This window comes from Nomascus leucogenys, chromosome 19, assembly GCF_006542625.1.
Source record: "Nomascus leucogenys isolate Asia chromosome 19, Asia_NLE_v1, whole genome shotgun sequence".
NCBI classification, from domain to species: Eukaryota; Metazoa; Chordata; class Mammalia; order Primates; family Hylobatidae; genus Nomascus; species Nomascus leucogenys.
In genome coordinates, this window is record NC_044399.1 from 72,491,907 (window position 1) to 72,513,714 (window position 21,808).

Below are 21,808 nucleotides of genomic sequence, written 5' to 3' on the forward strand. Positions count from 1 at the left end.
ATTGTAGGTATGGTTTCTGGCATCCCCTGCACCTAGCTGAGAGTCAGGAGCTTTTCTTCAGAGTGTGGGGAAAAAATACTAAAATTGAAGGCCGGGCGCGGTGGCTCACGCTTGTAATCCCAGCACTTTGGGAGGCCGAGGTGGGCGGATCACGAGGTCAGGAGATCGAGACCACGGTGAAACCCCGTCTCTACTAAAAATACAAAAAATTAGCCGGGCGTGGTGGCGGGCGCCTGTAGTCCCAGCTACTCGGAGAGGCTGAGGCAGGAGAATGGCGTGAACCTGGGAGGCGGAGCTTGCAGTGAGCCGAGATTGTGCCACTACACTCCGTCTCAAAAAAAAAAAAAAAAACTAAAAAAAAAAAAAACTAAAATTGAATACCAAATTCCATTATTGATATGAGTAATAATTATCAAACTGTAACCATGTGCCAAGCTCACAAGTAAGCCACGTACCTGCACTGCCTCCTGGAATCATCAGGGCAGCCCTGTAAGGAAGGCACTGTCATTTCCATTTTATAAAAGTGGAAACAGGGATCGAGAGGTTAGTAAATGCTGAAGTCACAGGTAACAAATAGAGCTGGGGTACAGATGCAGGTCTCATTGACTCAGAAGTCCATATTCATACTCTTTAATTTCTCCATCTCTGCCAGCCTGAGGGACATTGTAGAATATGTAAACTGGAATAAAGCTGAACTCAGTCTGGGTGCAGTGGTGGTTCATGCCTGTAATCCCAATGCTTTGGGAGGCCCAGAGTTCGAGATCAGCCTGGGCAAAATAGTGAGACCCCCATCTCTACAAAAAACAAAAAAATTAGCCAGGCATGGTGGTACACACCTGTAGTCCTAGCTGCTCAGGTGAGAGGATTGCTTAAGCCCAGGAGTTTTAGGCTGCAGTGAACCATGATCATGCCACTGCACTCCAGCCTCGGTGACAGAGCAAGACCCTGTGTCTTTAAAAAAAAAACAAAAACAAAAAACTGAACTCTTAGTCCTTGCTCCTTAAAGGAACTCAGATAATTAAACTATAATCACTATCTTCCTTTTCCAACAGCCTGGAAGATCATTCTGAGTTACATAAATGTAGGAATATGAGTACCAAAAACAAAAGTCACTGGAGCTTCAAACACTAGACACCACCCCACCCCTTGTCCATTCAAAGCATGCACCTCTGGATGCTGACATAAATTCCTAATACTGGCAGTGGTCTACTGTCCTTAGAGGATCTTCCGTAGTCTTTGAAGCTTGATTAAGTTGTACTATCTGGATGTAAAAATAAATATCAATTTTTGTGTTATTTACACTGAAGGCACTAAAAGCTAGCAATACCAAACAAAAATAATAAAATCACTGGAGAAAAAATTACCTACTTGTCAGTTGCCTCAGCATACTTTTTAAACACCCACAGTACATTTAGTAAAATAAAACCTAGTCACACTAGCTTACTTCAGAATAAATATGAATCCCAAAGGGGAAAAATAAACATTAATTGTCTGGATACTTTTTTTTTTTTTTGAGACAGAGTTTGCTGTGTTGCCCAAGCTGGAGGGCAGTGGCACAGTCTCAGCTCACTGCAACCTCTGCCTCCCAGGTTCAAGTGATTCTCCTGCCTCAGCCTCCCTAGTGGCTGGGATTACAGGCGCACACCATATGCCCAGCTAATTTTTATATTTTTAGTAGAGATGAGGTTTGGCCCTGTTGGCCAGGCTGGTCTTGAACTCCTGGAACTCCTGACCTCAGGTGATCCACCCACCTCGGCTTCCCAAAGTGCTGGGATTACAGGCGTGAGCCACCCACCGCGCCAGGCCAATTATCTGGATACTTTCAGATCGTATTTCTGCCAACTCCCTGAAATACAAGTTGTCTATAAAGTAATGCTATTTAATGAACTTCCACTTTTTTTTTTTTTGAGATAGTCTCGCTCTGTCACCCAGGCTGGAGTGCAGTGGTATGATCTCAGCTCACTGCAACCTCCGCCTCCTGGGTTCAGGCGATTCTCATGCCTCAGCCACCCAAGTAGCTGGGATTACAGATGTGTGCCACCACGCCCAGCTAATTTTTATATTTTTAGTAGAGACAGGGTTTTACCACGTTGGCCAGGCTGGTCTTGAACGCCTGACCTCAAGTGATCCACTTGCTTCGGCCTCCCAAAGTGCTGGGATTACAAGCGTGAGACACCGCGCCCAACCAAACATTCACATTAGAATTGTTGCCTTCAGGGTAAGTCACTTGCCATGCTGCCAAAGTTTGTGAGATCTTTTAAGCTCTTTCTGAAGTTTGAGTATTTGCACTTGAGTGAATAGTTTTTAGAAATGAAATTATATAGACCCAATATGGTATATACAGCAGTTTCTTGGCTTAATATTGGTTTTGATCAACTCTAAACCTAACAAATAAGTAATTTATGTTTGTAGCTCCGGCTTATAAACTGGCTGTCCAGTCCTTTGCCAAGAATCCATGCTAGGTGTTTGTGCTGCCTTGATCTTTTAGAAAAGAACTGGAAGTGGCAGTCAGAAATGCTTTTGACAAATTAGGGGCATTGGAAGAATAAGGGTGTAGCTTCCCAAAGTGACCTTTTCAAGGTGGAAAACATGCATTCTTGCACTTTTACAAAAGTAACACTTTATTTTATATTCTGAAAGTTCTGGATTAATGTGGTTTCTGCTTTCCTGTAATACAGTAAATCACTCCATGGTAGAATTCAATTTGCTTATCTATTTTGCAGAAGTACAGTCCATCCAGCGTCTCCTCCCCTGCTTTGTACTCGAGAAGATGTTGAAGTGGCAGAGTCTCCCCTCCGTGTTCTGGCTGAAACCCCAGATTCCTTTGAAAAGCATATTAGAAGCATTTTGCAACGTAGTGTTGCCAATCCAGCATTTTTGAAGTATGCAACCTTGGGCATAGCGGTTTTATGAATGGGTTCTCTTCTGTCTCCATAATTACTGTGCATCCTTTCTGTCCTCATCTGTTTCATATACTTTTTACTGTAATGGATTTGGAAGAAACTGGATATATTTAATCAGCTAGTGAATGGGGAGCAGGGGGTAAGTGGCACCTGAGAATGATAAACAGGAAGTGTTTAAAAAGAAGTTAGGCTGGGCCGGGCGTGGTGGCTCACGCCTGTAATCCCAGCACTTTGGGAGGCCAAAATGGGTGGATCATGAGGTCAGGAGATCGAGACCATCCTGGCTAACACAGCAAAACCCCGTCTCTACTAAAAATACAAAAAAAAAAATTAGCTGGGCGTCGTGGCGGGTGCCTGTAGTCCCAGCTACCTGGGAGGCTGAGGCAGGAAAATCGCTTGAACCTGGGAGGCAAAGGTTGCAGTGAGCCGAGATCGCACCACTGCACTCCAGCCTGGGTGACAGAGCGAGACTCGTCTCAAAAGAAGTTAGGCTGGGTACGGTGGCTCACAGCTGTAACCCCAGCACTTTGGGAGGCCCAGGCAGGCGGATCACCTGAGGTCAGGAGTTCAAAACCAGTCTGGTCAACATGGTGAAACCTGTCTCTACTAAAAATGCAATAATTAGCCAGGCGTGGTGGTGGGCACCTGTAATCCCAGCTACTCGAGAGGCTGAGGCAGGAGAATTGCTTGAACCTGGGAGATGGAGGTTGCAGTGAGCCGAGATAGCACCATTGCACTCCAGCCTGGGTGACAGAGCAAGACTCCATCTCAAATAAATAAATTAAAAATATAAAAAGTTTAAAAAGCACCTGTGACTTGAGTCTATTTTCAGTTGTTTTACTCAGCTAAGGAAAATAAAGGTAGAAACTTTGTTTTTAAGAGCTTCTGAAAAGGACATAGCCCCTCCTCCTGAAGAATGCCTTCAGCTTCTCAGCAGAGCCACCCAGGTGTTCAGAGAGCAGTACATTCTCAAACAGGACTTGGCAAAGGAGGAGATTCAGCGGAGGTATGATGTCCTGTGTTCACAAACCATCGATCCCTGGCTGGTAGCTGATGCTGTATGGTAGCCTAAACCTGGCTTCTGAGTAAACTCTATTTCTTTTTGTTCTTCAAGGGTCAAATTATTATGTGACCAAAGAAAGAAACAACTAGAAGACCTCAATTATTGTCGAGAAGAGAAGTAAGTGTCAAAAATAAGAAGAATACAATAGGTCAGTAAGACTGAAACCATATTCTCACCCTAAGATGCTGAGCCACATTAGTTGGTTTCAGCATCAAGGTGTGGACCTCAAGAGTCTCTTGTTTCTTGCATCATTAGGAAAAGTCTGCGGGAAATGGCTGAGCGTTTAGCTGACAAATATGAGGAAGCTAAAGAAAAACAAGAGGATATCATGAACAGGTCAGTGGGCTGTATATAACATTTAGTTACCTACTCAGGTACTAACAATGATATTTAAGAAAATGGGCATTGGCAGGTGCTTACATACCTACGGAATTGAACTGATCCCCCTGCCTCTCTGAAGTATATGTTGGGGAAAACATGAGGCTCTACCCTAAACCCTTCCTATGGGGCCTACTTCAGAAACACCAGATTCATGAATTACGAGCTTGTGATTATGTTTCTCCTAATTAGCAGAGACCTTAAATTGAGATGTTTCCTTGCCTTTTCTAAAGGATGAAAAAAGTACTTCACAGTTTTCACTCTGAGCTCCCAGTTCTCTCTGATAGTGAGCGAGACATGAAGAAAGAATTACAGCTGATACCTGATCAACTTCGACATTTGGGCAATGCCATCAAACAGGTAGGAATAGATCTAAACTAGCTAAATTTGGTAATTTTTCTTAAAGCACTTATTCTACAGAAAATTTTACAAAAATGTAAAAAGAACAGATTCAAATAGATACTGTGAAAATGTGTGGCAAACCACTGCCAAAATATCTATTTTGATACTTAAGGTTACTATGAAAAAGGACTATCAACAGCAAAAGATGGAGAAGGTGTTGAGTCTTCAAAAACCCACCATTACTCTCAGTGCCTACCAGCGAAAGTGCATTCAGTCCATCCTGAAGGAGGAGTAAGTAAATACTTCCAATCAGCTATTATTGTGAGATAGTTTTTCCTTTAGAGTATGCCGGAATCAACCTGTCTTAATAGAAACCTGAATCTTGGTATCTGCATGTCAAGTAATTACTGGGACGAGAGCCACATGATACATAGGGACTTAAGAAATGACTATGGTGGGAGGATTGAAAGTGATGACCTTCTAGTAACGTGATTTTGTTGTGTGGCCAAAGGTATTTTACAATAATTATGTTCAAAAATATTTCCAGTACTTGCACTGTTTGCCACCTTAAATGAATAGTGAACACTATTGTTATCCACCTGAAACCTTCAGCTGTTAATTTTAGCAAAGGAGTTCTTAGGTATTTCAACATTACCAGTTTAAATTCTTAAGAATCCATATAAATGGTTTATTATAATTCCAAAAGTGAGTGACTTTACAATTTTACAGGGGTGAACACATAAGGGAAATGGTGAAGCAAATCAATGATATCCGCAATCATGTAAACTTCTGACACCACCAGGAGCTGACTCACACCTGAACTGAACACCATTGAAGGCTTAAACCCATATTGTAAAACAGGTAGCATTATCTAATTTATAAAAAGGCATTTTGGATGACCTTTGGTGTGGTTGTTCATCTTTTTAAATATTTTTGTTTTATAATTATTGAATAAATGCTTTTATTTAAAATTTGGAATGTGCTTTATAACTCAAGCCTACAGTTGTGTTCAGCAAGGACTCAGGATTATTTCACACTGCACACTGCCAGAACCTCCCTGAACCCTATTGAGTTTTCTCCATATTTGAGCAAGTTATTCTTGTGAGCTGTGTTTTAAAGTAGCAGCACCACAAACATGACTGTGAAGAGGGATAGAACCCTAGGATTCAAAGGAGAAGACCACACAGTGTACTTGGCAGCAGCTTTTTTAATTTGAACACTTTCTTCTTAAGGACACACCTTCAGTACAGTTAACAAATGGTTACACCTGAAATCTGCTGAGAGCAGAGCTCAAGATCCACAATTGCAAAGGCCACTGCTGGCTCACTTCCTCACAGGCTGTATTACCTTTCAGAGCTGAGTGAGGCTGTGCTCTACATCCCAATACTTGTTACTGAGTGGACATGAGGTGCAAATTTAGCACCTTAAAGGGAGATAAAAAGAAATAGGTTAGTATGCAGAATGTGATTTTGTCCTCACTTCACCTTAAGTCATCTTTTTACACTTGCCAATGTGAGTTCTGAAAGGTAGTACTATACCTGCTTAGAAATGGCTGAGTGACTGCCAATTAAAAGCCACATGATCAGGTAGGTTACAGGTAAGAGGTAAATCAGGTTAGACATGCATGAGAAGATGTAGGCACAGACTGAATATAAGCACAGGAACACTCGTGAAACCCAAGAGCTTTTCTTTTGCCTAGAAAGAATTTGCCTAGAAAGGCTAAATCCTGCCTTCTAAATCAGTTCCCATTTATGCTGAAAACCCAGTTGAAAGAATTGTTTCCTACCTGGACAGTGACACAGTAGTTTGTTTCATACCAGAAACACATTGCTAAACAAAACTTAGAGTCTCAGTTTGGGTTTTTCTACAATAAAGTGAATTCCAACAGTTTGCATTTGCCACAGTAGAGACCACTAACCATTCCCTAATCGTGATGATTTTATTACCCAGCACCATCTTCTGGAGAAAAATATCTGTAAGGTGCTCAGTCTCAGCAGAACACTTCACTGCAAGCTCTAGCTGAGTCAGTTCAGAAAGGCTGTGAATTGCCCACCCTGATTTACAGCACTAATTTTAATAATCTGAAGACAAATTCGCCTGGGGCTTATCCAAGGGTCTAGTCTCAAACCTACATAATTTAAATTGATTGCATTTTATAATTAATAAAATCCCCTGTAACTCAATAGTTATATGTTTCCTTTATCTAAACCATGTAGCACTCTTTATAAAGGGACTTTAAACCAATTAAAATAATGTTTCATGCGCGGCAAGCCTTTAGTACTATTTCCATAATTAGTATGTATTTTTAAATTCATAATCATGAATGCAAGACTACAATAATAACCCAAGAGATGAGGTATGTAGTACTTATCATTTGTCCTATGGAAGACAGAAGTACAGAAGTAAAGATCTTTAGGGTAAGTCCATAGTGACCTCATAACAAAGACAATTCACTTTAAACTAAGTTGATGGTGGCGTTATGTGAACAAAACAATCTACCTAGTTCACTAACTCCCAGAAGGCTCTTTCAGGTACCCTGCTGTTATGCAACCAATCTCAAAAATGATTTGAAAACCATCTTACTTTTGAACCTCCTGGATGATGAATCCATCCACTGGATATTCCTGGGACAGTACTCTCAGCAGGTATTGGTGAACATGAATCAATTCTTTGTGCTTTCTGTAGCACTTCATAAAGTTATGGCAAAGACCTGTTTCTTTGAGGCTTTCTTCACACAGGAAAGGAATCTAATGCTTGTAAAATGACAAGGCAGATTTCCAAACTGATCAATATTCTAACTGGCTTTCCATAAGCATTGTCACTTACATTCCAGGTCTGAATTTAAAAGAAAAATACAAAGTATCTGTTAACCTAGTTACCATTTTTATATTTGACACATTTGAAACAAGTAGTACATAAGCCTAATGATCCAAGTTGAAAAATTAGCCGATTTATAAATGTATACTAATGTTTTTCACTGATGGAATAACTAGACTAAAACAACACTTCAAAAGAGTAGATGGTACTTTATCCTGGTACCTGTGGGCCCATGAAGATCATCTAAGTATGCAGAAAAAGTGCTTCCAAAGTTTCTTGTGCTTTTCCTTTAACCTTCAACTTCCAGTATATATAGCCCCAGCCAAGTTTTCAGATCCTCATCATTAATTAATTCACTTCCTGAATTGGTTTTCTTTGCCACAGTCCTATGGTTCTCAGGTAAGTTTCAGTAGCATTTAAGGTCCTCCAAAGCAAGATAAAATGGTAAAAGGAAAACAAAAATGTACTGAGCAAGGGAAATATAGTCAGTAGCCAATGGCCTGCTCTCAAACCTTCATATTTTAATATAAAATATTCATACAGCATACTACACTTCTGTCTGCTAACTGAATACTGTTACTGATGAGCTCTAGACAACAGATAAAGCAAATTCTCTCTTCCAATATCTATGAACAGAAAATTCCAAACACTACTGGGATGTCGCTTTAGGGTAGGGAAATGTGTTCCGAAAATCTATGTTGGAGAAAGCAGGCAAGGAAACAGCACTTTTTCCATCACCAAATCCGATCCCACGCCTGTTGGAATCAAGCCTGGAGTTATTAGTGTTCGCATTTGAAGGTCTCTGGGCTGCAGATCACCCCGCTGTTTGCTGTTTCCTGTGCCACACAGTCTTCTCCCTCTAGAAGTAAGCATTTCTCCAGTCTTCCTTTTGTTGTGACTTCTCTTTCTTCAGTTAAGAGTTAAATAATAATTAATGTTGCTCTAAAGATGAGTTAAAAACCCAAAGTGCAGGCTAGAATCCTGCCATCAGGGTGTCATGTCTCAGGAAGCTGGTTAATGTCTGTCAGTTTAGTATCATTCAGAATTGCCCGGATTCTCTCCAAGGAGTCAGCTTGCCTGATCCGCTCTAACTGCACCTGGAAACAATGGTGAGACAACTATAGGTGGCTCCTGCCTAGATTTTCTGAACTTCTACTGGTTTAGCTGAGATGTAGCAGATTAACTCACCAGAGTCGTCACTTCAAAGGGAGACAGCAAGAACAATTAAAAATTTAAGAAATAATTCCCCAAAGCTACTGTGTAACAGACTGGGATTTTTTTTTTTTTTTTTTTGAGACAGTTTTGCTCAGCACCCAGGCCAGAGTGCAATGGTGTGATCTCGGCTCACTGCAATCTCCACCTCCTGGGTTCAAGTGATTCTCGTGTCTCAGCCTCCTGAGGAGCTGGGATTACAGGTGCCTGCCATCACACCCGGCTTTCTTTTCCTCCCGACGGAGTCTTGTTCTGTCACCCAGGCTGGAGTGCAGTGGCACGATCTCGGCTCACTGCAACCTCGACTTCCTGGGTTCAAGCAATTCTCCTGTCTCAGCCTCCCAAGTAGCTGGGATTATAGGCACACGCCAACACGCCCGGCTAATTTTTGTATTTTAAGTAGAGACAGGGTTTCACCATATTGGTCAATCTGGTCTCAAACTCCTGACCTCAGGTGATCCACCCGCATCAGCCTCCCATACTGCTGGGATTACAGGCGTGAGCCACAGTGCCTGACCCAGACTAGGATTTTAAAGTGTAATGTGTTGGGATTATGGAGACAAATGAGACCTGACTCCCAATCCTGAAGAATCCACAGTTCCAGGCCGGGCACGGTGGCTCACGCCTGTAATCCCAGCTACCCAGGAGGATGAGGCAGGAGAATCGCTGGAACCCAGGAGGCAGAGGCTGCAGTGAGCTGAGATCACACCACTGCACTCTAGCCTGGGCAACAGAGCATGACTCCGTCTCCAAAAAAAAAAAAAAAATCCGAAATTCCATTGGGAAAAAAACTTACTTAGAGAGTTTTAGCACAATATTCTAAATGTCATTATGTCATTACAGGCATTCATAGAGTGCCCAAGGGAGCATAGCAGAGGGAAGGGGCACTTCAGTCCAGCTCAGGGACCTAGAAGGGCTCCATGGAGGGGACAAACCTATGCTGAGCCTTGGAAGAAAGGAGTCAGGAAGGGATGAGATGAGGATACTTACCAGACAGAACACCACGCTGTGGGCGAGGAACCCCAAGCAGTTAAACATGCGAATGTAAAACAAGGCAGAGAGATGAGCAAGATACAGGGGTAGGCCTGGTTGGGAAGAGTCTTACATGGTATGCTAAGGAGTTAGTACTTTACTCATAACGAGGCAAAATTGGCAAGGTAGAGAGAAAAAGAAAAATGGGCCAAGTGTGAAGAACACACCAGGTTTCTGGCTTGAATGATTCAGCAGACATCTGGGGTGGAGGTAGGAGCAGCCAGTCTCTAAACCTCTAGCTACTGCCAGTGGTCAAGTCAGGGATCGGCAAGGTTCTGTCCCCCAAAACTGCCTTCATGCTCGTATGTGGTTCCCCAAATGCCTCACCTGAAGGGTCTGTGAAAGCTTTACAAAATCTCTCTGGACTTGCTCACTGACGTCTAATTCTGTCTGTAATCTCTGAGCTTTGTTCTTCTCTTCAAACATTAGCTGTTCAACGGTAGCCTAAAAAATACAAGTTTTGAATGAAGATTAATGCCAAAGGGCCGAATTACTTAGGAAATCCAGTAACTTGTAGTTACCTACTACTAGGGCAGAAAGGTGGGTGGATATCCATCGCACTCCTATACACGACCAATCTCTATCTATAGGGCAAGCGTGCAAGCCATCTAGACTACTTGCTCTAGGTCCTAAGATGAACTGGGTATGAAAAGCCAGAGGAAGAAATGGATTAAAGTCCTGCCTTCCCCCACCCCCAGCAGCTGGTGACAGTGATGATCATCATCAAAACAGCTGCTAAGACCAGTGTCTGTCACAGCAACAGGGATACATACAGGACTTCCTCTGACAACCTCCACAGTCAAGCATCCACCAGGAAATTTAGTGAATACGCCCTAGGCAGCCCCAGCTATCCCCAGTCTCTTACAGAAAACCAGCAGGATGTGTGGGAGCCTTTCCAAAAATAAGCAGTTCAGCAACACTGTCTGCACTTTAAGGTCTGACCACTCAGCTCACTAAGACCATTTCTAGGAAACTACCCCCACAACATGCACGTTTATTCTAACGGAACTCATCAAAATTTAGGCAGCAAACCTGGTTTGATGCAATCTCTCTTAGGATTTGATACATCAGTCAAATGGAATGACATTTTCAAAGCAGTGCTTCTAACTGGGCAGTGCCCAGGCTTGGTCAATGGCCCTGATTGCCTACTATCTGAAGCTAGCCTATGACACAGGCCTCCAGACCTGGCAGAAAAGATTTAACCCAGCTGGAATACAGCAATTCGTTTAAGTTTTTTCTTTTCACAAGCTGTCAGTTTTGCCAACTTTTTAAAAGGTGACACTTCAAAGCACCAATATATTTAACAAGCAAGATGTGATCCTACATTCTTAGCCCTAATTTTTAAAATTAAATGACTAATGAAAATACTACCTTAGCAGCAGTCTCTTTCTTTAACTGCTCTTCCAAACTGATCTTTATTTCCTGAAGACTCTCAAGCTGTTGCAACTTCTCTCTTAATGTGGACTCCAACTGTGAAAAAGGAAAAAGCTGAAACTCACATAAACTCCCTCAGGGCCCCAGTGCACTGCCTAAAAGAGCCTAGAGCCTGGAGAATTACACCAAGACACTTGGGCTACACTGGGAATACTCCCCTCACCCTTTCAGCTCTGTGGATCCCCTCTGTATTCTTCCTGAACTATTCTTTCATTAACCATTATTAGGTGCCTACTATATTCTGAGGCCTCAAAATGGAGAAATCAGGGTAAACAGACATGTGAAGGAAGAAGCATTTAATTCTGCTAGAAAAGTTACAAAGGACTTCCTAGAGGAGATGACATTTGACTCCTACATTTTTACAGGGCAAAGACAAGGGTGACAAGGGGAGAAGATGGAGAGATACTCCAATAAGAGGGAATGGATGGCACGCATTAAAAACGCATGCAGCAACGGTGGCATGTTCGGCTGGCCTACAGCACAGCACGTTGGGAGCCACAGGCGCTGAGGCGGAGAGGTGGTGTGAGGCAGGAGAGCTCTGGCTGGGCTAAGGATGTGGACTTGATCCTGTAAATAAAGGGAACTACTGGAGGGCTTCCCACTAGACTGGACGCGAACAAGTTTCTAATGTTTAAATATCACTTTGATTTCAATATGGAGATGATTTAGGGACAAATTTTGGAGGCAGGGAAGTTAGGCTGTTACAATAAGCCAGGTGAGAGTGAAGTCTGAATTCAAAGAGTGGCAGCTGGAATGGAAAGGATGAGATGTATTTCGAGCGCTGATAATTTCTGCTGGTGCAATCTCAGTAGCAAAGTGGAGGCAGGAGGCAGACTGCAGTGGGTGGAGGGATGCCTGGGAAGTCAGGCAGTGGAGATGCTCAAGACTGTGGCAACAGAGGGAAGAAGAAAGACTGGTAGCTCGGGAGAGGAGTGCAATCCAAAGACAGACTTTTTCCTTCTGAATGGGAGACACCTGAGCCTGTTCGTGCATGATGGAAAAGATCAGTCAAGAGGCAGAAGTTCAAGGCCCAGCACTGCGCAGGGACATCTGGAAAAGTCCAGAGATACTCAGTCAAAGCACCTATGCAATGACACTGTGGTCAGAAGCAGGTCATCATTTTCTCTGAAGAAAAAGAGAAGGCTGGGAATAAAAGGAAAACCTGGAATTGAGGAGCCCAGTAGCTGAAGATGGCTCTGTCTGATGCCTGAGGAGTGCAGCATCTGCTGAGAGTGAGGTGGCTGAGGTGAGGTGACTCTGAAACTGCGACTGTGAGGAATGGAAGAGACGCAACTTAGGACACATGAGAGGCTGCATGAGGAGCACTGGAGGCCCATCTGGCAGCTTGAGCATGCAGTGTCACCAAGTCTCGTGGCATCAGCAGCTGGGGACAGCAGGACAAGGAGTCAAAGACCATAGGGACAGGTGTGGTGGGAGATGAGGGGAAGAGGCAGGCCAGTAAGATGCGACCTAGGGGAAAGAAAGCAAGCCATGAAGCTGCTGAAACCAGGATGAAAAGGGAAGTTCAGAGAACTGGAGGTCTGAATGAGGTACTTCGATGGACAGGCCCACAGGATGAAGAGCTGGAAGGATGGCAGATTGTGGTGAAGGAACTTAAGGCTGCAGTGAGATGTCACAGTTGGGCAAAGTGCAGCCCAGTGTGTGGGAAGGGAGAGCAGGGTGGAGGTGAAAATCTCTAAATCAAGGAACAATGAGGTCAGGAAGTTGAATGGGGTTACCATGAAAAGAAATGATGTCTAAGAGGACTAAGCCAGCTAGAAAACATCATCTCTTGTTCCTAACGTTTTTTATACATATTTCTACTGTACCTCTAAGCATATAACATGTTATGACCATGCCTTGCCTATCTTCTCACTACACTGGAAACTCCAGGCCACAGTCACATCTTAGCCTTACCTCCTCCAGTTTAACGTAGCCTGACACACAGGGCACTCTCAGTAAATCACCGGCACACCCTTACCCCATGGTTTTCTTCCCACAAGAAAGAAGTTCCTTAAGGCAGGGCCCATGCCTTAACTATTTTTTATTCGTTGGGTGCAGCATAGTAGGAGTCAATAAATAACCACTGGTTGCTGATAGAATTAATTTGAAACTCACGACTTACCTGTCCTTTTTCTACTTTTATTCTTTCTAATTCAGCTTTTAGGCTAGAAATGGAAGCTAGAAGGAAAAAAATGAGATGTATTAGCATTCGTCTATTATTTTGCATGAAAATTTTTTCTTTAAAATTTTAGAACACCCCCAAAGGATTCAAATATATGCTGAACATGGGTTCCAGGGGGCTATCTCAACATTACTACCAAGCAATCAGCATATTTAGGCTCAGGGAAAAGCAGGATCCATGCAAATGGACACTGTGTCATAAACTACTTCTAGATCATGTATCCCATCTCTGCAGGGAAATGCCACCCATCGAATCACATTCTCCTGGGTCTGGGTTCAAGTACTGAGAATCCTATCTATGAATAATTGCCAAAGAGGCCACAGAACTCCTAAAAAGACTTTTCGGCCAGGTGCGGTGGCTCACAACTATAATCCCAGCACTTTGCGAGGCCGAGGCAGGCGGATCACTTGAGGTCAGGAGTTCGAGACCAGCTTGACCAACATGGAGAAACCTGTCTCTACTAAAAATACAAAATTAGCCAGGTGTGGTGGCGCATGCCTGTAATCCCAGCTACTCGGGATGCTGAGGCAGCAGAATTGCTTGAACCTCGGAGGCAGAGGTTGCAGTGAGCCAAGATTGCGCCACTGCACTCCAGCCTGGGCAACAAGAGTGAAACTCTGTCTCAGAAAAAAAAAAAAAAAAAGTTTTTAAAATAACCAGAATTTCTGATTATTTGAATATATCAGAATATATATTCAGAATCTGAATATATCAGAATATCTACAAAAAATGGACTGAGTCCTTACTAAATTCTTTCCTATGCTTTTCTGTGTTCCAGACTCCAGGCCATGTATTACTTCTTTTACTAAAGTTTTATTTAGTGACTCTAATTCTAAACTACATCACTTTTATGTTCACCTATTTCCTCCTTGCAGTTTTCTATTTCTAGTTGCAGAGTTTCTTCAAGATTTTCCTTTAAACACTGTTCTGCTTGGATCTGCTCTTTTAGGAAAAGTATCTCAGCCTTCAGCTTTTCTTCTACGTGGTCTGCTGCTGTCCGCACATTTATGATGTCCTCACGGTACTTTAATACCAACTCCCGCAGTGCCTGGATTCAAGAAACAAATGATTATTGGGTTTGTGAGAGTGAAAGGAAATAAAGAAGCTAAAGATTTTCTATAACCAGAATCTCAGATGTTGTTTTAATGGTTCAAAAATTAAGACTTTGACCATTAAACCACTTAGAGCTTCAGGGCAGGTGCCATGTCAGGTTAACATTCAGTATGTTATAGAAAAGACATTTCTGGCCAAGTCGTATCTTATGAGCCACATACTCTTCCCTCAAAACTTTCATAAGCAGAAAAATAAAAAGATTAAGTGACTTACAATATGCCATTCAATAGAAATAATACCTTAGAATCCTCTACTATTAACTTACAGAAATTTGAGAGGAGTTAGGAAATGAAGACAAAACTTGGTAGCAAGTTCACACTGAGTAGCAAGTGTGAACTAAGAGGATAACATTTATTTACTTAGTCACTTATTCATTCAAACATTTACTGAACATCTACCACAGGCAAAGTACTACCTTAGGCCAGAGGTAAATAATGGCAAAGGTGGCTTTCTAAGGTGGTAAGCTGTTTTTCTGTAATAAATTCAGTATAGAATTTATTTTTCTTCCTAAATTTTAGTTCTGTCTTCTTTTAGAAATCCTTCCAATTATATCCTAAAGCAACTCTAAAGTAAAAACGGGATTCTCAGATAACAATATATATAAAACAACAGTTTTTAAAATTTCATAAGATTTATTACTGAAGCAGGTCCAAGAATCAAGGCCTACACACTGACTACATTCTTCAAGGATTCTTGGAACTTTTTTCTTTTTCTTGAGACAGGATCTTCCTCTGTCACCCAGACTGGAGTATGGAGTGCAATGGCATAATCATATCTCACCACAGACTCAAACTCCTGGGCTCAAGCAGAACTCCACTTCAACCTCCCAATGTGCTGGGATTACAGGCAAGTGCCACTGTGCCCGGCCTGGATTCTTGGAACATTTTAAGATCTAGGACTAGCCGGGCGCAGTGGCTCAGGCCTGTAATCCCAGCACTTTTGGGAAGCCGAGGAAGGCGGATTCCTTGAGGTCAAGAATTCGAGACCAGCCTGGCCAACATGGTAGCCAGACATGGTGGCACACACCTGTAGTCCCAGCTACTCAGGAGGCAGAGGCAGGAGAATCGCTTGATCCCAGAAGGCGGAGGTTGCAATAAGCTGAGATTACACCACTGCACTCCAGCCTGGGTGACAGAGCAACACTCTGTCTCAAAATAAATACATAAATAAATGAAATAAAATCTAGGAATAAAAAGTCTCTAAAACATGGAAGACAGGATTCTTTCCTGACAAAAGAGAAAAATCTAACAGAGGTGGAAGGTGGCAGAACAGTGATTTTAAGCTGACAGCAAAAGTCAACAGGTTCCCAATACCTTTTTTTTTTTTTTTGAGACAGGGTCTCACTCTGTCTCCCAGGCTGGAGGGCAGTGGCACCATCTCAGCTCACTGTAGCTCTGACCTCCTGGGCTCAGGCGACCCCTCCCACCTCAGCCTCCCAAGTAGTTGTAGCTGGGACTACTACAAGTGTGTGCCACCATCCTTGGCTAATTTTGTTTGTTTCAGTAGCATCAGGGTTTTGCCATGTTGTCCAGGCTGGTGTTGAACTCCTGACCTCAAGCGATCCTCCTGCCTTGGCCTCCCAAAGTGCTAGGATTGCAGGCCTGAGCCACCATACCCTGCCCCCAATACCTTCTTTTGATGACAGCAGTCACCAATTCAGAAAGGAAAGAAGGCTCTCCCAAGAGTGCCTGTAACATGAGCTGAGACGACAAGAAGTTGGGGAAAGCTGGGGGACAGCAAGGAGCTAATCGCAAGATAGGCAACTGGTTTTTTGCAAATGATGAAATAAAAAATAACAGTCATGTTAATACGTATATAGGAAAAAAGAATGAGGTCCAAATTGTAGAGATTGAATCTGTAGGGTATAATTAGGGGAAACTTCTACTTACTAAGATTTCCTTTAAAAGGAGAAAAAAAAAAAAAAGAAACAGGTATAAAGGTTGGATAGGACAGGCGTGGTGTCTCACGCCTACAATCCCAGCACTTTGGGAGGCCAAAGCAGGCTAATCACTTGAGATCAGGAGGTCGAGACCAGCCTGCCCAACATGGCGAAACCCCATCTCTACTAAAAATACAAAAAAAGGCCAGGTGTGGTGGCTCATGCCTGTAATCCCAGCACTTTGGGAGGCCGAGGCAGGCGGATCACGAGGTCAGGAGTTCGAGACCAGCCTAGCCAAAATGGTGAAACCCCATCTCTACTAAAAAATATTTTTAAAAATTAGCCAGGCACAGTGGCACGCGCCTGTTGTCCCAGTACTCGGGAGGCTGAGGCAGGAGAATCACTTGAACCCGGGAGGCAGAGGTTGCAGTGAGCCTAGGTTGCACCACTGCACTCCAGCCTGGGTGACAGGAGAAGACTCCATCTCAACAAATAAAAATAAAATAAAAGATAATAAAAAAATAAAAATACAGAAACAAATTAGCCCAGCGTGCTGGCGCATGCCTGTAATCCCAGCTACTCGGGAGGGTGAGGCAGGAGAATCACTTAAACCCAGGAGGTGCAGGTTGCAGTGAGCCAAGATCACACAACTGCACTCCAGCCTAGGGGACAGAATGAAACTGTGTCTCAAAAAATAAAAATTAAAAATAAAGCTTGGATAAAGTTAAGGAGACAATTATGAATGTCTCTGGGAAACCGGTTTTGTAGCCCAGGTTTACCCAACCACAGAAGAATGTAAGTGACCAAAAGTGTCATCTTTGGCCAGGCGTGGTGGCTCACTTGAGGTCAGGAGCTCAAGACCAGCCTGGCAAACATGGTGAAACCCCATCTATACTATAAATGCAAAAAATTAGCGGGGTGTGGTGGCAGGTGCTTGTAATCCCAGCTACTGGGGAGGCTGAGGCAGGAGAATCGTTTAAACCCATGAGGCGGAGGTTGCAGTGAGCAGAGATCATGCCATTGCACTCCAGCCTGGGTGACAGATAATATCTGTCTCAAAAAGAAACAAAAGTGTCATCTTTATGGACAGCATGATGGTGAGTGTGGTATAACCTTTCAAGTACTAGATACAAAAACAAACGTCATAAGCAGCCAGCATGGTAACCCCTTCAAACATTTAATTTCTGGCACACTCTCAATCTGGGCCGACAAAAATAATTTATAGATCTTGAAAACATTAGGCTACGTGAAAGAGGATGGACACAAAAGACCACATATTGTATGATTCTATTCATAGGAAAGTCCAGAATAGGGAAATCTATACAGGCAGAAAGTAGATTAGTAGTTGCTTAAGGCTAGGGGAGGAGGGGAAATAAGGATGGTAGCTAAAGAGTGAAGTGTTACCTTTTGTGTGTGTGTGTGTGTGTGTGTGTGTGTGTGTGTGTGTGTGTTTTTAGCTGGTGTACTCAAGTTACAAGGAGTTACTACTTGAGGTGATGAAAATGTTCTAAAATTGATTGTGATGATGGTTGCACATCTGTACAGCAAAAACCACTGAATGGTACACTTTAAATGGTTGAATTGGCACGTGAATTATATCTGAATAAAACTGTTTACATAAAGAACATACAGCCATTTCAGAAAATGTACTTGTTGACTTTTTTGATCCTGTGGAAAGTAAGTTACCTCTGTAGTGTCTGGGAGGATGAAGTCTTCTGCTTGCTGTAATGACACATGCAAACTGTGCTTTCCCTGGAGACTGTCGTTATCTTTCTGTAACCTCACCAGCTCTTCTGAAACCTGTTCCCGTGACTGCATCAGCACTGCCTAAAATAGAAGTAGATACTAATCACAGCCAGAAAGGTAGATCCGGTCTGGTGATAGCTACACCAGAGAAAAACAAGACCAAACTAAAGGAGTGCTAAGGATGGACGGGGTATGGTGAAGTTCTGCTAGACTTAGAAAAAGCTGCGCAGAGATTTTCTGATTTACAGCATGTATTCAACAAGGGGACAGGCAATGAAGCAAGTATCTGAGGCTCATTCTCCACTGTTACTACAAACCGCTTAAAAATACTATCTTTTGGTTGGGTGCAGTGGCTCACGCCTGTAATCCCAACACTCTGGGAGGCTGAGGTGGGTGGATTGCCTGAGCTCAGGAGTTTGAGACCAGCCTGGGCAAAACAGTGAAACCCTGTCTCTACTAAAATGCAAAAAGTTAGCTGGATATAGTGGGGTGCCTGTAATCCCAGCAACTAGGGAGGCTGAGGCAGGAGAATCGCTTGAACGCAGGAGAATTGCTTGACCCCAGGAGGCGGAGGTTGCAGTGTGCCAAGATCGTGCCATTGCGCTCCATCCTGGGCCACAGAGCAAGACTCCATCTAAAAAAAAAAAAAAAAATTAATAATAATATTTTCCCTCCATATCCCTGTACTACAGAAGGACCAGGATCTCTAGTTCAGTGGATGTGGCTGACATCATCAAGACCTGTATCAGACAGAGCATGTACTCTAAGACAACTCCTATTTCCCCATGGCGTGCGTTTAACAGAAAGGAGGGAGAAACATCAGTTCCCATTATGTATACCTCTGTTCAGGCTCGGGATCACTGTGAATGGCCCAGCAGGCCCAGATACTGGAAGTCATCAAGAGGATCTAAGCTCAGGAATCACAGAGCACTTGAGAAGCTTATTCTTTTTTTCTTTTGAGACAGTCTCGCTCTGTAGCCCAGGCTGGAATGCAGTGGTGTGATCTCGGCTCACTACAACCTCCACCTCCCGAGTCCTGGTTCAAGTGATTCTCCTGCCTCAGCCTCCCAAGTAGCTGGGACTACAGGCACGCACCACCATGCCCAGCTAATTTTTTTGTATTTTTATTAGAGACGGGGTTTCACTATGTTGGCCAGGCTGGTCTCAATCTCCTGACCTCATGATCCGCCCACCTCAGCCTCCCAAAGTGCTGGGATTACAGGCGTGAGCCACCGCACCCGGCCAGAGAAGCTTATTCTTAAAATGGGAAACACTCCTACTTGTGCATGTTGATGTGTAAAACAATTTTAGGTATTTCATATTATTTGTATCAATATAAAAGTTATTCCAGCAAATCCGAGTATCAGATAAAGCTCTACGAAAGCACGTGACTCCTGCTAATCTGTAATGCTAAAGTCTCTTACCTTAAGGGTACACATACATGTAGATTATGCTCTCATACAACGTTTATTGTGCAGCTACTACTCTATGCCACATGTTTTGCTGCCCACAGGAAATACAGAGATAAAAGACAAAGACTTTGCCCTAGAGAAGTTCATAGTCCAACAGAGGAGAAAGACAAGTAAACCAAAAACTACTCTACAATACCATAAACTGCTATGACAGAGATTGGGTACTGCAGTGATAAAAGGACAAAGGGGTACCTAATTTGGGGCAGGAAATTGGGGAGAGGGTTAAAGAACACTTCCCAGAGGAAGCGATGACTGAGCTGCATCCTGAAGGACAAACAGGCCGGAGACAGGCAGTCAAGGCCATGCATACGCTCTGGCTAAAGCCCACTGGCTCTTACTGTCTTCAGACTAGAATCCGCTGTGCTTTATAATCACTGTCACCCATTTACAACAAAATCTTAGTATCCCACCACCTTTTGGATATGAAAGAAGGGAAAAAAGAATATGTATATATTTGCTTGTTTTTGTAAAGAGAAAAACAGAAGGATAAGCCAAAAATAAATTAAAATGATTACGTATAAGAGTGGGTGGAAATGGGGTGAAAAGGATAGGGAATGGAAATGGAGCTGAGTATTTATTTTTATACTTTTGATTATGAACCATGTTACATATTCAAAATATAAATCAAGAAAGAAAAATCAAATCTGAAAATGTAATATAAAGAGAAACAAATGGAGCTAACTATATATCAAATTCCTAATACAACCACAGAGAGAAAAACTAACATTTGAACACAGCACTTAAACTGTAAACCCTTATCTGAGATACAGTCGAAGGGCAGAACTACAAAGAAATGTTGGCCTTTACTTAGTAGATTTGCTGCTGGTAGTAATATTGATGTAGTCATTCTGAAACTATTTTGTCCCCACCTTAACCAAGTGATCAAATTTAACATCCCCAGTAATGGAAGCACCCATCATTAACGTGCCTCATTATGTTATGAACCTCCCATTGAACCATTTCATCTATGTAGTATTCTTGCCAAGATGTCTAACCTGAATCAAATCACAAGGAGATAATCAGAAAAATGAATTCTACAAGACAGATGGCCTAAAACAAAGCAATTGGCCGGATTCTTAAAAATAAAAAAAGAGTGGGAGACTGTTCTAGATGAAAAGTGACTAAAGCGACACGACAACAAGATGAAATATGTGATCACTGATTGGTTCCTTGATCAAAATATAGAAAATATAAAAAGGAAAACCACCACTAAAAAGTAATCAAGGACTTATTGGGACAACTGGTTAAATTTTAAGGATGTAATAATAGTACTCTAGCGATGCAGAACAACTCTTTGTTTTAGGAAATACATACTAAAATACTTATGACTGTCATGTCTACAATAACTCCAAATAGTCCAGCAAAAAACACAAACCAAGACATACATACACATACATCATATACCTACAAACATACACAGAAAGACTAAGAACAAGGGCAAGCATGCACTAACGTGGTGAGTTTCTCTTACTTATGGTAATTTCAACAAAATGGTCATGTATTGGAGTTCATAGGACCTCAACCTTAATTTCAACAGTTCTCCAGTATCACTGACACACATTCATTTTAAGTGAAACCAGCTTGAAAAATGTCTGCAAAGGCTGATGGTTTTAAAAGACAAGAAGGAGGCCGGGCGCGGTGGCTCATGCCTGTAATCTCAGCACTTTGGGAGGCCAAGGTGGGTGGATCACCTGAGGTAAGAGCTTGAGACCAGCCCAACCAACATGGTGAAACCCCGTGTCTACTAAAAATAGAAAAAATTAGCCGGGCGTGGTGGTGGGCGCCTGTAGTCCCAGCTACTCAGGAGGCTGAGGCAGGAGAATCACTTGAACCCAGGAGGAGGAGGTTGCAGTGAGCCGAGATTGCGCCATTGCACTCCAGCCTAGGCAACAAGAGCGAAACTCTGTCTCAAAAAAGAAAAAAAAAGACGAAGGAAAAAGGTGCAAGGGGACAAAGGAGTGGAGGAGGCTCACCACTATGAAACTGTCAGTATTTAGCAGTGATTTTTACGCCAGTGTTATTATATTGTATTTTCTAATTAGAGAAAACACATGAAACTATGGGTCAATGATTAGGATGAGTTGCTTCCCAACAGAACAGGTTTAAGATTTAGGGATCAGCTCGTAGGCCATTCAGATACTGACCTAATGCCAATTAAAAACATTCAATGACCATTCCACCCAAGGCTTTTTTTTTTAAACTGTCATCCCCGGGTAAGCATCAGCTTTGTAG

At 42.7% G+C, this 21,808-nt stretch overlaps 2 protein-coding genes across 7 annotated transcripts in view; one reads left to right on the forward strand and one right to left on the reverse strand.

Moving 5' to 3' along the window:
* The window catches only part of NUP88 (nucleoporin 88), a 35,543-nt gene extending 29,886 nt beyond the window's left edge, over positions 1-5,657 (forward strand). For 2 of the 3 annotated variants that reach the window (XM_030800051.1, XM_030800052.1), the window contains exons 11-17: positions 2,724-2,882; positions 3,784-3,909; positions 4,018-4,083; positions 4,222-4,302; positions 4,578-4,704; positions 4,859-4,977; positions 5,416-5,657. In XM_030800051.1, coding sequence (XP_030655911.1) covers positions 2,724-2,882; positions 3,784-3,909; positions 4,018-4,083; positions 4,222-4,302; positions 4,578-4,704; positions 4,859-4,977; positions 5,416-5,479 — 742 coding nt within the window. In that variant the 3' untranslated portion in view covers positions 5,480-5,657. The remainder of the gene's footprint in view (positions 1-2,723; positions 2,883-3,783; positions 3,910-4,017; positions 4,084-4,221; positions 4,303-4,577; positions 4,705-4,858; positions 4,978-5,415) is intronic. The other variant, XM_030800053.1, reaches the window with a different exon arrangement.
* A 218-nt stretch (positions 5,658-5,875) lies between these two features.
* Positions 5,876-21,808, reverse strand: part of RABEP1 (rabaptin, RAB GTPase binding effector protein 1) — a 116,353-nt gene continuing 100,420 nt past the window's right edge. For all 4 annotated transcript variants that reach the window (XM_030800049.1, XM_030800050.1, XM_030800048.1 and 1 more), the window contains 6 exons: positions 18,045-18,185; positions 14,225-14,414; positions 13,307-13,362; positions 11,119-11,217; positions 10,075-10,191; positions 5,876-8,600 (listed from right to left, as the gene is read on the reverse strand). In XM_030800049.1, coding sequence (XP_030655909.1) covers positions 8,499-8,600; positions 10,075-10,191; positions 11,119-11,217; positions 13,307-13,362; positions 14,225-14,414; positions 18,045-18,185 — 705 coding nt within the window. In that variant the 3' untranslated portion in view covers positions 5,876-8,498. The remainder of the gene's footprint in view (positions 8,601-10,074; positions 10,192-11,118; positions 11,218-13,306; positions 13,363-14,224; positions 14,415-18,044; positions 18,186-21,808) is intronic.